This window comes from Pristiophorus japonicus, chromosome 9, assembly GCF_044704955.1.
Source record: "Pristiophorus japonicus isolate sPriJap1 chromosome 9, sPriJap1.hap1, whole genome shotgun sequence".
In the NCBI taxonomy this organism is placed as follows: domain Eukaryota; kingdom Metazoa; phylum Chordata; class Chondrichthyes; family Pristiophoridae; genus Pristiophorus; species Pristiophorus japonicus.
In genome coordinates, this window is record NC_091985.1 from 97,695,133 (window position 1) to 97,708,682 (window position 13,550).

At 47.4% G+C, this 13,550-nt stretch overlaps 1 protein-coding gene across 1 annotated transcript; it reads left to right on the forward strand.

Moving 5' to 3' along the window:
* The first annotated feature begins 2,515 nt into the window (after positions 1–2,515).
* On the forward strand, positions 2,516–10,377 carry LOC139273901 (uncharacterized). Its single transcript, XM_070890976.1, has 2 exons — positions 2,516–2,670; positions 9,510–10,377. The coding sequence occupies exons 1-2, from the start codon at positions 2,516–2,518 to the stop codon at positions 10,375–10,377; spliced, it is 1,023 nt and encodes a 340-aa protein (XP_070747077.1).
* The last annotated feature ends 3,173 nt before the right edge of the window (positions 10,378–13,550 follow it).

The window sequence follows — 13,550 nt, forward strand, 5'->3', positions numbered from 1 at the left end:
TTTACATTAGGATTCCCAGAGGAAATGTTCATGCAGCAGTTTTAAATGGGGATCGCAACCCATATACAAATTTTATTATAGAATATTGAACATATAAACCTCAAGTTTATTCTTAATAATTGATTCTATTAAATGTTATAGTTCTACTGGGCATTGTGCACCTTGTGTTGTGAGTTGTGCATATATGAGTTGTATATATATTCTTCGGTTTACGATAATTTTATTGAAAAAGTAGGCATTGAATAAAAAGGGGTGTAATGCCACTAACAACGGACTTGTTACTGTTTAGTGCTGCTTGGAGGATTTGTAATCCTTTAACAATAGACCAATGAACATTAGCAAAAAATATGAGAAGGCAGATTTATTGTGCTTTTTAAAGCCTTGTTAAAGGTGATTGATGATGAAATTGTGCAGCCTTGCACAACTGTAAAGTCAAATGAAAAAATGTGAATTTTACTACAGGTGAGAACTTAAAAACAGGAACATTTCAAAGTATCACTGCACCAGAAATCGAGAGCATTGCGCATGGCCAGTTAGACTGCAATGAGGTTTTCCAGTCCTATATATTCCTTATGTTCCTGAGTAACAGTTATTGGCGGGTATATTGTATTTGGGAAGAAGGAAGGAAGGAAGAAGAAAGAAGGAAGAAGGATCTATAAAGGCTAGCAATCCTCTTGTTCAAATAAGTTGAAACTGGCCATGACTGCATCTTGGAGTTTGAATTCTAAGATAGTAGAAGTGTATATAGTATGGCTACATAAATTACATTGCTCATAAGCAGCTTGTCATTGAGAAGGGTCTCAAATACAACAGAACACCACAATTTCCTGATACTGCAATAGAGGTGCCTATTGAAGAAGCCAGGGCCAGGAAAAAGGTCTGCTTTCCCTCAGATGACAGAGGAGTGGCACGACATATAAGTGAGCATGCACGAGAGTGGTGGATGAGCAGGTCAGTGCCAGCAGCATCAAACCTAGCTGCAATGCCAGAAAAATAATTAATGACCTTACTAGGTCTGCGAAGGTAAGACTCATCTTCCAATCTCTCTTACTCTGAATACAGCTCTGCAAAACCACACTGTTCTCCAGCAGTATGAATCCTTCCATCCTCCGCGACACAAGTCTCTCCTCTAATCACAACAGGACACTTCAAGGCACCTCCTTTTGCTTATACTAACACCTGCTACTGACCTCAAAATCGGCACAAAAGACATTCTACTTTAATTTTGTTAAGACTTGGATTAATTCTCACATTTTTTTATGTTGTTTTATATGTTGCACTGTGTAAACTTTCTTTCTTCCAAGACCTACCCCTCTTGCATACTTGGTGCTTCTTGGGCTGTGCTAAGCTAACTGATCTCAGGTGGCCTTAAATTGGTTGCTATAATTGACTTTAGTGCTCCTGAGATATGCCAGCATTCCTACTCTGATTGCTATACAGTGATCCTCACTGAAAGTATGGTGTAGAATTTCCTCTATCCCATTTATGCTGAAATTCTAATCTATGTTGGAGCAATGGGAACATATGCCCAAAATCCCTGCACAGTTCATTTGCTTATGCTGGAATGTAAAAACATGTAAAAGGAGCACAAATGTACTGCCACAAATAAGTGTCAAAAACTGTGGACTGTCTCCTGCCATGGCACATCACTCTCAGATACTCTTTCTGCTGCTGCTGCTGCTATGCCTCTCCCATTATTATGCAAAATGGCGGTGTGCCCATTGGGAAGGCCATTCCAACACTTATGGTTGGATTTTTGGCTCGCTTGTGCCTGTTAGCACCCCGGAGGGGTGGTAAAGGGTGTTTCTAGGGGTTACGGCTGGTGTCCAACTTTTACTACCCGGTCGGCAAATTCGACTCATGGTTTGTGGCGCCGCAAAAACTTACCACTCAGCCCTTTATTTTCACTGAGATCATGACATCATCATGATGCAATGCTCCACTAGCGCCCCAGATGCAAAATTAGGCCCTAACACCTCATTATACACCTGCCCCAGGAAACATCTGGAAAAACCAGGCATTTCCAGGGTGCGGCAGGTGATATTGCCGCATTTAAATGGAGGGCTGAAGATCCTACATTGCAGATCATATTGACTGCAACAATTGCACACATCACGCTCCGAATTGAAAGTGGCAGTTTTATCTGCTATTAGAGTGTCTTTACAAGGTCAGTGAGAAAATTTAATGGGGGCATTGCTAGTTTGCCAGCGTATCATGCTGCATGCTATTGCCAGGTGGTGTCAAGCTAGAAGAAAGGCTGCTGGCCATGTCGGCCCATGGATGAGGAGAGGACGAAGACATCTAGGGAGGAGGGCTTATCCCCCCACAGGTTTACAGGCACCAACGCTCATACCTCCAGCTCTCTGAGGAGCAGTGTGTGAGAAGGCTGCTCTTCCGAAAGGAAGTGCTGACAGAGATATGCCATCTCCTACAGGCAGACCCATGCCTGCACCACTCTGGAGGCAGCCTTCAATACTCCCCTCAACAGGCATCCAAATTCATTGTGGTATGCTGCATGTTGCACAACTTGGCCATCACGAGGGGCCAGGCCTTGCCAGTGTGGATTGCTCAAGAGGAGGACAACGACGAAGAGAAGGCTGGCTGGGCCCCATTGGCTAGCCACACCTTCCACGGGGGAGGCAGCATGGAGATGCTGCCGGACCAAGAGTCGTACATCGCCAGCTCATAATGTATTGGTTCTCCTAAATGAAGGAAACTGAGAGATGGAGCTAACACTGGACACGCTATGTGCCCCCATAAAGGCACATCTCCGGTGAACACACCAATGGCAAAGGATGAATCATAAATTTGACTGCAACAAAGTAACAAAATCTCCCCCCACCAAAATAAAACCATACAATAGACAACATTATGTTGCAGGGCACTGAACAACAATGAAGTCCCTTAAATCAACAAAACTTTTTTAGCACCTTGATTTTCGGCTGGGACGCAAAAACTTCCTTGTGCAACGCCTGATTTTGCACCCCCGATCATGGAACCTCAGTTTTTGCTGAATTTTGCAGACGAGGACACAAGCTTTTTCTAGGCGGTATCAGGAACCCCTCACCTCCATTACCATTCTGAAATCTCAAAAGCCGAAAATCCAGCCCTAAGTCCTTCTGAATGAGTGGCGATAGGGGTGGGAATAAGGGCCTGAAAAATTCCAGGTGCACTTAGACTAACAGCACTTTGGTTAAGAGTAGTGCAGGTCCCAGTAAGAATTAAACAAAAACTGTGAAGAATACCGCTACCAAACTCCAGAAATCTCAATAATGCACATCTTAGGACATGCTCCAACTGAATTTAGGCCCTTTCAGAGGTGGTATAAATGCAGGAAATTGCATGGGGCAGAGCTATATTAATGAGCTAAGTGGGGTTTTGGTGGACACAACTCAGGAGCGATGCAAATGATAAATGAGATTCATACTTTGCTAGATTTTGGTGTAAAACCGACATAAATTTCCTCAGAAAAAAAAGGTGCAACATGGCTCTTAAGCCATTGGTGCTCTAAAAATTATAAGGAAATTCTGGTTCTATGAGTCATGACTTTAGAATTCTGAACTCTTATTTCAAAACATTACGTAATTCCCAGCAGTTCTCAATATACTTCATTCAAACACGTTCATACAAATAGACTTGTTGGGCCTGCTTCTGTGCTGTAAATAAGGATCTTGAATACTGCAGTTATTACACTGGATTGTGCAGAAGAGTATACAGTAGTTACTCATCATTGCACCATTCTCAGGTGCAGTGAGAGATCGTGGCGGAGGTGCGGCGAGTGTTTTTGTGGTGGAGGAGTGGTGAGAGATCGTGGCGGAGGTGCGGCAAATGTTTGTGGCGAAGGAACGGCGAGGAATCATGGCGGAGGTGCGGCAAATGAGGGTACGGGGCCCAGAAGCGCCGAGGGCCCGGGGCAGCATGGACCTGCCCACACTGCGATATGTGTGCACACTAGGTCCGTGCAGCAGAGCAGGTCTCCAGTCGTCCTGGTTAACCCTTACCACTGGATAAAGGCCGAGCTCTGTCAAGCTCTGTCGGTGTTGATGTGCAACAGTCACCACATATTAAAAAGGTCCACGCACAGGCATCTTCCACCTCTTCGGTTGGAGTTCAGGACTGGAATATCGGGTCATTCATTGAAACTTCTGTGAACTCATCCCTTTTGGTGTGGAAGCAAGTCGTTCTCATTGAGGGACTGCCTATGATGTTGAATATTCTCAGGTGCACTAGCTTAATTTTATTACAATACAATAAGCCCCAAACAAAGGACAGCGCTGTAGATAAAGGAGGTGATTCTGTGATCTACCGCTCCTAGCACGGATTAGCACTCATTGAGAGCATGTGTAAGGAACTTGTGGGCACACAGCTCGTGATTTTACATCCTCTGCTCACATGTAATTTCCTGAGCAATGCTTCCTACTAGCACTGCTGCCTGCTGGGAGTGACAGATCATGGAGTCACCCCTGAACACTGCAATTAATTAAGTTCTGGAAGAAGAAATGCAAGAATTTTGTGCATTTTTCTGTAACCATCTTATCCCAGTTGTTGATGTCAGAAATCCATTTTGTTCAGTGCTGCTTTGGGATGGTGAGGTTGTGACCTTAAAAAGACGATATTTTTTATTTGTTGCAAGTCTGGATCTTTTTAAGATATTTATTTGGCTCCTTCTCCAGTTTCTTTATGGGCAGAGCTGACAAGGTTTGCCATTTGCCCAGGTCAGGGCCAGGTTACCATCAATTATTATCAATTATTAAGATCCTTTGTGACTTTTATGCTTGCACATTTTACTTTGCACATTAATATCTCAGTAGGCAGTAATCATATTGTTTTAAAAATAAACGTATATTGCATATATGCTTGACTCGACGAGCGGCTGAACTTATCATTATAGAAACCTAATGCTGTTGGCTGCAATTTATTTAGAGCTATAATAACCCATAAGTATTATGTTTAACAATTATTTTCAAATATTATAAAGGTACTCAGTTAAACTTATTTTCAATAAATCAGGCATTTTGTAGAGTTGTTTTTTTTCCAAAAACAACTTTCTGGTATTTTCGCTCATCTGATTCTGTTGCTAATGTTTTTCCCATTATATTCTGCCTTCTGCCTTCTACCATCTGCCTTCCTTCCATCTGGAAGTGTATCAGTCTATTGACCAGGACTCCTCCATGCATACTATCAATATTGGTGTACATCAGTTGACCAGAAGCACATTTTCCCCATTCTTTCCAAGGTGTTTAGCAACTTGCCTGAGAAGCATTAGTTGAACATAAGAACGTAAGAAATAGGAGCAGGAGAAGGCCATTTGGCCCTTCAATAAGATCATGGCTGATCTGATCCTGGCCTCAACTCCACTTCCCTGCCTGCTCCCCATAACCCTTGACTCCCTTATCATTTAAAAATCTGTCCACCTCCACCTTAAATATATTCAATGGCCCAGCTTCCACAGCTTTCTGGGTAGAGAAATCCAAAGATTCTTGACCCTCTGAGAGAAGAAATTCATTCTCATTTCTGTTTTAAAAGCGACGACCCTTTATTCTGAAACTATGCCCCCTAGTTCTAGATTCCCCCATGAGGAGAAACATCCTCTCTGCATCTATCCTGTCAAGCCCCTTCAGAATCTTCTATGTTTCATTAAGATCACATCTCATTCTTCTAAACTCCAATGAGTATAGGCCCAACCTGCTCAAACTTTCTTCATATGAAAACCTTTTATCTCAGGAATCAACCTCGTGAACCTTCTCTGAACGGCTTCCAATGCAAGTATATTCTTCCTTAAATAAGGAGACCAAAACTGTACGCAGTACTCCAGGTGTGGTCTTATCAATGCTCTGTACAGTTGGAGCAGGACTTCCTTACTTTCATACTCCATCCCCTTGCATTAAAGGCCAACATTCCATTTGCCTTCCTGATTACTTGTTGTACCTGCATGCTAACTTTTTGCATTTCATGTACAAGAATCCCCAGATCCCTCTGTAGTACAGCATTTTGTAATCGCTCCCCATTTAAATAATAATTTGCTTTTTTATTTTTCCTACCAAAGTGGATAACCTCACATTTTCCCACATTAAAGTCCATCTGCCAAATTTTTCCCTACTCACTTGGCAACCAGTAACTGGTAGGGTGCCGCAGGGATCAGTGCTGAGACCCCAATTATTTACCATCTCTATTAATGACTTGGAAGAAGGGACTGTGTGTAACTGTAGCCCAACTTTGCTGATGACACAAAGATGGGAGGAAATGCAATGAGTGAGGAGGACAAAAAATCTGCAAAAGGACATAGACAGGCTAAGTGAGTGGGCAAAAATTTGGCAGATGGAGTATAATGTTGGAAAATGTGAGGTCATGCACTTTGGCAGAAAAAAATCAAAGAGCAAGTTATTATTTAAATGAAGAAAGATTGCAAAGTGCCGCAGTACAGCAGGACCTGGGGATACTTGTGCATGAAACACAAAAGGATAGTATGCAGGTACCGCAAGTGATCAGGAAGGCCAATGGTATCTTGGCCTTTATGCAAAGGGAATGGAGTATAAAAGCAGGGAAGTCTTACTACAGCTATATAAGGTATTGGTGAGGCCACACCTGGAATACTGCGTGCAGTTTTGGTTTCCATATTTACAGAAGGATATACTTGCTTTGGAGGCAGTTCAGAGGTTCACTAGGTTGATTCCGGGTAGAGGGGGTTGACTTATAAGGAAAGGTTGAGTAGGTTGGGCCTCTATTCATTGGAATTCAGAAGACTGAGAGGTGATCTTATCAAGATGTATAAGATTATGGGGGGGGGGCTTGACAGGGTGGATGCAGAGAGGATGTTTCCACTGATGGGGGAGACTGGACGTAGAGGGTATGATCTTAGAATAAGGGGCCGCCCATTTAAAACAGAGATGAGGAGAAATTTCTTCTCTCAGAGGGTTGTGAATCTATGGAATTTGCTGCCTCAGAGAGCTGTGGAAGCTGGGACATTGAATAAATTTAAGACAGAAATAGACGGTTTCTTAATCGATAAGGGGATAAGGGATTTTGGGGAGCGGGCAGGGAAGTGGAGCTGAGTCCATGATCAGATCAGCCAGGATCTTATTGAATGGCGGAGCAGGCTCGAGGGGCAGTATGTCCTACTCCTGTTCCTATTTCTTATGTTCTTATATCCCTTTGTAGATTCTTTGCATCCTTCTCACAACTTGCTTTCCCATCTATCTTTGTATCAACAGCAAATTTGGCTATGTTACACTCGGTCCCTTCATCCAAGTCATTAATATAAATTGTAAATAGTTGAGGCCCTAACACAGATCTGTGTGGCACCCCACTAGTTACAGTTTGCCAACCTGAAAATTACCCATCTATCCCAACTCTCTGTTTTCTGTTGGTTAGCCAATCCTCTATCCAGGCTAATCATAGAATAGAATCATAGAATCATGGACGATTACATCACGGAAGGAGGCCATTTCGGGCCATGGTGTCCACGCCAGCCAACCAGTGGCTATCCAGCCTAATCCCACTTTCCAGCTCTAGGTCCGTAACGCTGCAGGGTACAGCATTTCAAGTGCACATCCAAGTACTTTTTAAATGTGCTGAGGGTTTATTCCTCTACCACCCTTTCAGGCAGTGAGTTCCAGACCCCCACAACCCTCTGTGAAGAAATTTCCCCTCAAATCCCCTCTAAACCTTCTACCAATTACTTTAAATTTATGCCCCATGGTTGTTGACCCCTCTGCTAAGGTAAATAGGCTCTTTCTATCCACTATAACTAGGCCCCTCATAATTTTATACACCTCAATGAGGTCTCCCCTCAGCCTCCTCTGTTTCAAGGAAAACAAACCCAACCTCTCCAATCTGTCCTCATAGCTAAGAATCTCCACTCCCGGCAACATCCTTGTAAATCTCCTCTGTACCCTCTCCAGTGCAATCACGTCCTTCCTGTAATGCGGTGACCAGAACTGCATGCACTACTCCAGCTGTGGTCTAAACAGTGTTTTATACAGTACAAGTATAACCCCCCTGCTCTTATATTCTATGCCTCGGCTAATAAAGGCAAGTATTTGTATACCTCCCAAACCACCTTATCTACCTGGCCTGCTACCTTCAGGGATCTGTGGACATGCATTCCAAGGTCTCTTTGTTCCTCTAAACTTCTCAATGTCCTACCATTTAATGTGTATTCCCTTTCCTTGTTAGCCCTCTCCCGATGCATAACCTCACACTTCTCCGGATTAAATTCAATTTGCCACTGCTCTGCCCACCTGACTAGTCGATTGATATCTTCCTGCAGTCTGCAGCTTTCTTCTTCATTATCAACCACACAGCCTATTTTTGTATCATCTGCAAACTTCTTAATCATGTCCCCTATATTCAAGTCTGGATTATTGATGTATACCACAAAAAGCAAGGGACCTAGCACTGAGCCCTGCAGAACCCCACTGGAAACATCCTTCCAGTCGCAAAAACACTATCAACCATTACCCTTTGCTTCCTGCTTCTGAACCAATTTTGGATCCAAATTACCACGTCACCCTGGATCCCGCGGGCTTTTACTTTTGTGACTAGTCTGCCATGTGGGACCTTATCGAAAGCTTTGCTAAAATTCATATACACCACAGCATGAAACACAAAAGGATAGTATGCAGGTACAGCAAATGATCAAGAAGACCAATGGAATCTTGGCCTTTATTGCAAAGGGGATGGAGTATAAAAGCAGGGAAGTCTTGTTACAGCTATACAAGGTATTGGTGAGGCCACATCTGGAATACTGCAGTTTTGGTTTCCATATTTACAAAAGGATATACTTGCTTTTGAGGCAGTTCAGAGAAGATTCACTAGGTTGATTCCGGAGATGAGGGGGTTGACTTATGAGGAAAGGTTGAGTAGGTTGGGCCTCTACTCATTGGAATTCAGAAGAATGAGAAGTGATCTTATCGAAACTTATAAGATTATGGGGGGGCTTGACAAGGTGGATGCAGAGAGGATGTTTCCACTGATGATGGAGACTAGAACTAGTGGGCATGATCTTAGAATAAGGGGCCGCCCATTTAAAACAGAGATGAGGAGAAATTTCTTCTCTGAGTGTTGTAAGTCTGTGGAATTCGCTACCTCATAGAGCTGTGGAAGCTGGGACATTGAATAAATTTAAGACAGAAATATACAGTTTCTTAAACGATAAGGGGATATGGGGAACGGGCAGGGAGATGGAGCTGAGTCCATGATCAGATCAGCCATAATCTTATTGAATGACGGAGCAGGCTCGAGGGGCCGTATGGCCTACTCCTGTTCCTATTTCTTATGTTCTTATACCCGCTGCCCTCATCGACCCTCCTGGTTACCTCCTCGAAAAGTTCAATCAAGTTATTCAGACAAGATCCTCCCTTAATAAATCCGTGCTGACTGTCCTTGCTTAATCCGTGTCTTTCTAAATTATCCTGTCCCTCAGAATTTTCTCCAATAATTTTCCCACCACCGAGGTTAGGCTGACTAGATTGTAATTACTCAATGTATCCCTTTCTCCCTTTTTAAAGAAAGCTACAGGTTGATCATCCGAAATCCGGCGTTCCAAAATTCGGAATGTTCCGGAATCCGGACACCGGGCTGATCCGGGACGGGGTCGTCCGGAAGCCGGAAAGTGTTCCGAAATCCGGACTTCCCCCGCCTCGGCGGCCCGACTTCGCCCCGACCTCACCCCCGCTCCAGCCCAATCTCGCCCCAGCCCTCGGCGGCCCGACCTCGCTCCAACCCTACCTCGACACGCCCTCGGCGGCCCAATCTCGCCCCAGCCCTCGGCGGCCCGACCTCGCTCCAACCCTACCTCGACACGGCCTCGGCGGCCCAATCTCGCCCCGACCCTCGGCGACCCGACCTCGCTCCAACCCTACCTCGACACGCCCTCGGCGGCCCGATCTCGCCCCGACCCTCGGCGACCCGACCTCGCTCCAGCCCGACCTCGCTCCAACCCTACCTCGACACGCCTTCGACGGCCTGACCTCGCCCCAGCCCTTGGCTGCTTTACCTCACCCCTGCGCCTGGCCCTCGCCCCGACCCTCGGTGGCCCTACCTCGCCCCGACCCTCGGCGGCCTGACCTCGCCCCGACCCTCGGCGACCCAACCTCGCCCCGACCCTCGGTGGCCCTACCTCGACACGCCTTCGGCGGCCCAATCTCGCCCCAGCCCTCGGCGGCCCGACCTCGCTCCAACCCTACCTCGACACGCCCTCGGCGGCCCGATCTCGCCCCGACCCTCGGCGACCCGACCTCGCTCCAGCCCGACCTCGCTCCAACCCTACCTCGACACGCCCTCGGCGGCCCGATCTCGCCCCGACCCTCGGCGACCCGACCTCGCTCCAGCCCGACTTCGCTCCAACCCTACCTCGACACGCCTTCGGCGGCCTGACCTCGCCCCAGCCCTTGGCTGCTTTACCTCACCCCTGCGCCTGGCCCTCGCCCCGACCCTCGGTGGCCCTACCTCGACACGCCTTCGGCGGCCTGACCTCGCCCCAGCCCTTGGCTGCTTTACCTCACCCCTGCGCCTGGCCCTCGCCCCGACCCTCGATGGCCCTACCTCGCCCCGACCCTCGGCGACCCTACCTCGCCCCGACCCTCGGCGACCCAACCTCGACACGCCTTTGGCGGCCTGACCTCGCCCCAGCCCTTGGCTGCTTTACCTCACCCCTGCGCCTGGCCCTCGCCCCGACCCTCGGCGACCCAACCTCGCCCCGACCCTCGGCGACCCAACCTCGCCCCGACCCTCGGCGACCCAACCTCGCCCCGACCCTCGGCGACCCAACCTCGCCCCGACCCTCGGCGACCCAACCTCGCCCCGACCCTCGGCGGCCCTACCTTGCCCCGACCCTCGGCGACCCAACCTCGCTCCGGCCCGACCTCGCTCCAACAATATCTCGACACGCCCTCGGCGGCCCGACCTCGCCCCGGCCCTCGGTTGTTTTACCTCAACCCGGCCCTCTGCGCCTGGCCCTCGCCCCGGCCCTCGGCGGCCCTACCTCGCCCTGACCCTCGGCTGCCCGACCTCGCCCCGCCCCTACCTCGCTCCTGCCCTCGGCGGCTCGACCTCGCTTCGGCCCTCGGCGGCCCGACCTCCGGCCTGACTCTGCCGCTATTTCGCCCGCCCCAACTTCGCCCGCCGTGACTTCGCCCGCCCCGACATCACGTGGTCCGACCTCTCCCCGGCCCGACTTCGCCCCGGCCCCCCTCCCTCCCCCTTTCCTTGGCCCGCCTCCTTCCCCCTTACCTCGGCCCCCCTCCCTCCCCATTACTCAGGGGGCTGACCTCGCCCCCTTACCTCGGCTGCCCGACCCCACTTTCTTCGGCCCAGGCAAAGACGTTCCAAAATCCGGGAATATCCGGAACAGCCTCGCTCCCGAGGTTTCTGGTTTTCGGACGCTCAACCTGTACCACTTTAGCAGTCCTCCAGTCCTCTGGCACCACATCTGCAGCCAGAGGATTGGAAAATGATGGTTAGAGCCTCTACTATTTCCTCTTTTGCTTCTCTTAACAGCCTGGGATAAATTTTATCTGGGCCTGGGGACTTATGCACTTTCAAAGCTTTTAAACCCCTTAATATCACCTCTCTCACTATGTTTATTTCATCCAATATGTCACACTCCTCCTCCTCGATAGCTGTGTCTGCATCACCGCTCTCTTTTGTGAAAACAGACGCAAAGTATTCATTAAGAACCATATCCACATCTTATGCCTCCACACACAGATTACCCTCATGGTCTCTAATAGGCCCTACCCTTTCTTCAGTTATCCTCTTGCTCTTAATATATTTATAAAACATATTATATTACCCCCAACCTCATGGGCTCTTATCTTGTGCAGTAACATTTTATGTGGCACCTTATCGAATGCCTTCTGGAAATCCAAATACAACACATCCACTGGTTCCCCTTTATCCACTCTGCTCGTTACATCCTCAAAGAACTCCAGCAAATTTCTCAAACATGATTTCCCTTTCATAAAACCATGCTGACTCTGCTTGACTGCATTATGATTTTCTAAATGTCCTGCTACTATTTCCTTAATGATGGTCTCCAACATTTTCCCAATGACAGATGTTAGGCTAACTAGTCTATAGTTTCCTACTTTCTATCTCCCTCCTGTCTTAAATCGGAGCGTTACATTTGCAGTTTTCCAGTCCGCTGGGATCTCTCCAGAATTCAGGGAATTTTGTTAGATTACAGCCCATGCATCCACTACCTCTGCAGCTACTTATTTTAAGACCTTAGTATGCAGGCCATCAGGTCCAAGGGACTTGTCCACCTTTAGTCCTATTAGTTTGCCTAGTACTTTTTGCTCTAGTGATAGGGATTGTTTTAAGTACCCCCTCCCCCAATAGCTCCTTGATTATCAATTATTGGGATGTTTTTAGTGTCCTCTACTGTGAAGACCGATACAAAATATTTGTTCAAAGTCTCTGCCATTTCCCCGTTTCCCATTATTTATTCTTGAGTCTTGTTATGTATGTAAACCTGTAATTACCATGTCTAACCACCAGAGGGCTTATTCCCTGGAGTCCCAAGGGAGGCCTCACAGGCTGGAGAGGCACTCTGAGATCTGTAATAAAGGACTACAGTCACACTTACTTTGAGCTTTCAGTATCTCGTCTGACTCTTTATTCAAGACTTAACAAATGGCGATAAGATGCAGATAACGAACCCCAATGCAACAATGCAGAGAACTGTGGGCAGCCTGGAGAAATTTTCGGAGGGAGATGATTGGGAAACCTTCGTGGAGCGACTTGACCAATACTTTGTGGCCAACGAGCTAGAAGGAGAAGGGAACGCTGCCAAACGAAGGGTGATCCTCCTCACCGTTTGCGGGGCACCAACGTATAGCCTCATGAAAAACCTGCTTGTTCCAGCAAAACCCACAGACAAGTCGTACGATGAGTTGTACACACTGGTCCGGCAGCATCTCAACCTGAAGGAAAGCGTTCTGATGGCGAGGTATCGGTTCTACACGTACAAGAGGTTTGAAGGCCAGGAAGTGGCGAGCTACGTCGCCGAGCTAAGGGGCCTTGCAGGACAATGCGAATTTGAAGGACACATTGGAGCATATGCTCAGGGACTTCTTTGTACTTGGCATTGGCCATGAAGTAATACTTCGCAAACTTTTGATTCTAGAGACCCCAACCTTGAGTAAAGCCATAGCGATAGCCCAGGCATTTATCTCCACCAGTGACAATACCAAACAAATTTCCCAGCACACTAGTGCTGTTGCAACTACTGTGAACAAAGTAACGTTGTTTTTGAATCGAAATGCACATGGCAGGACTTGCACACTTGTAGCTGCACGTCTGCCGATGACTCAGAGTCTGCCATCAAGAGTGGTGAATACAAGGCAATTAACATCTTGTTGGCGCTGCGGGGGTGATCATCGATTCCATTCATGCCACTTCAAAGGATACGTTTGCAAGGACTGTGGGACAATGGGACACCTCCAACGTATGTGCAGGTGAGCTGAAAACCCTGCTAATCCTGCAAACCACCATGTTGCAGAGGAGGACAGAGCCACGGTGGATCATGATGAACCAGAGCCTGAGTC

Excerpts from the sequence above, each read along its gene's own strand:
- LOC139273901 (XM_070890976.1), top strand. The coding sequence starts at position 2,516 with ATGTTGCACAACTTGGCCATCACGAGGGGCCAGGCCTTGCCAGTGTGG. Across the intron at positions 2,671-9,509 it reads ATGCTGCCGGACCAAGAGTC|AAAGCTACAGGTTGATCATC; the intron begins GTACATCGCCAG and ends CCCTTTTTAAAG.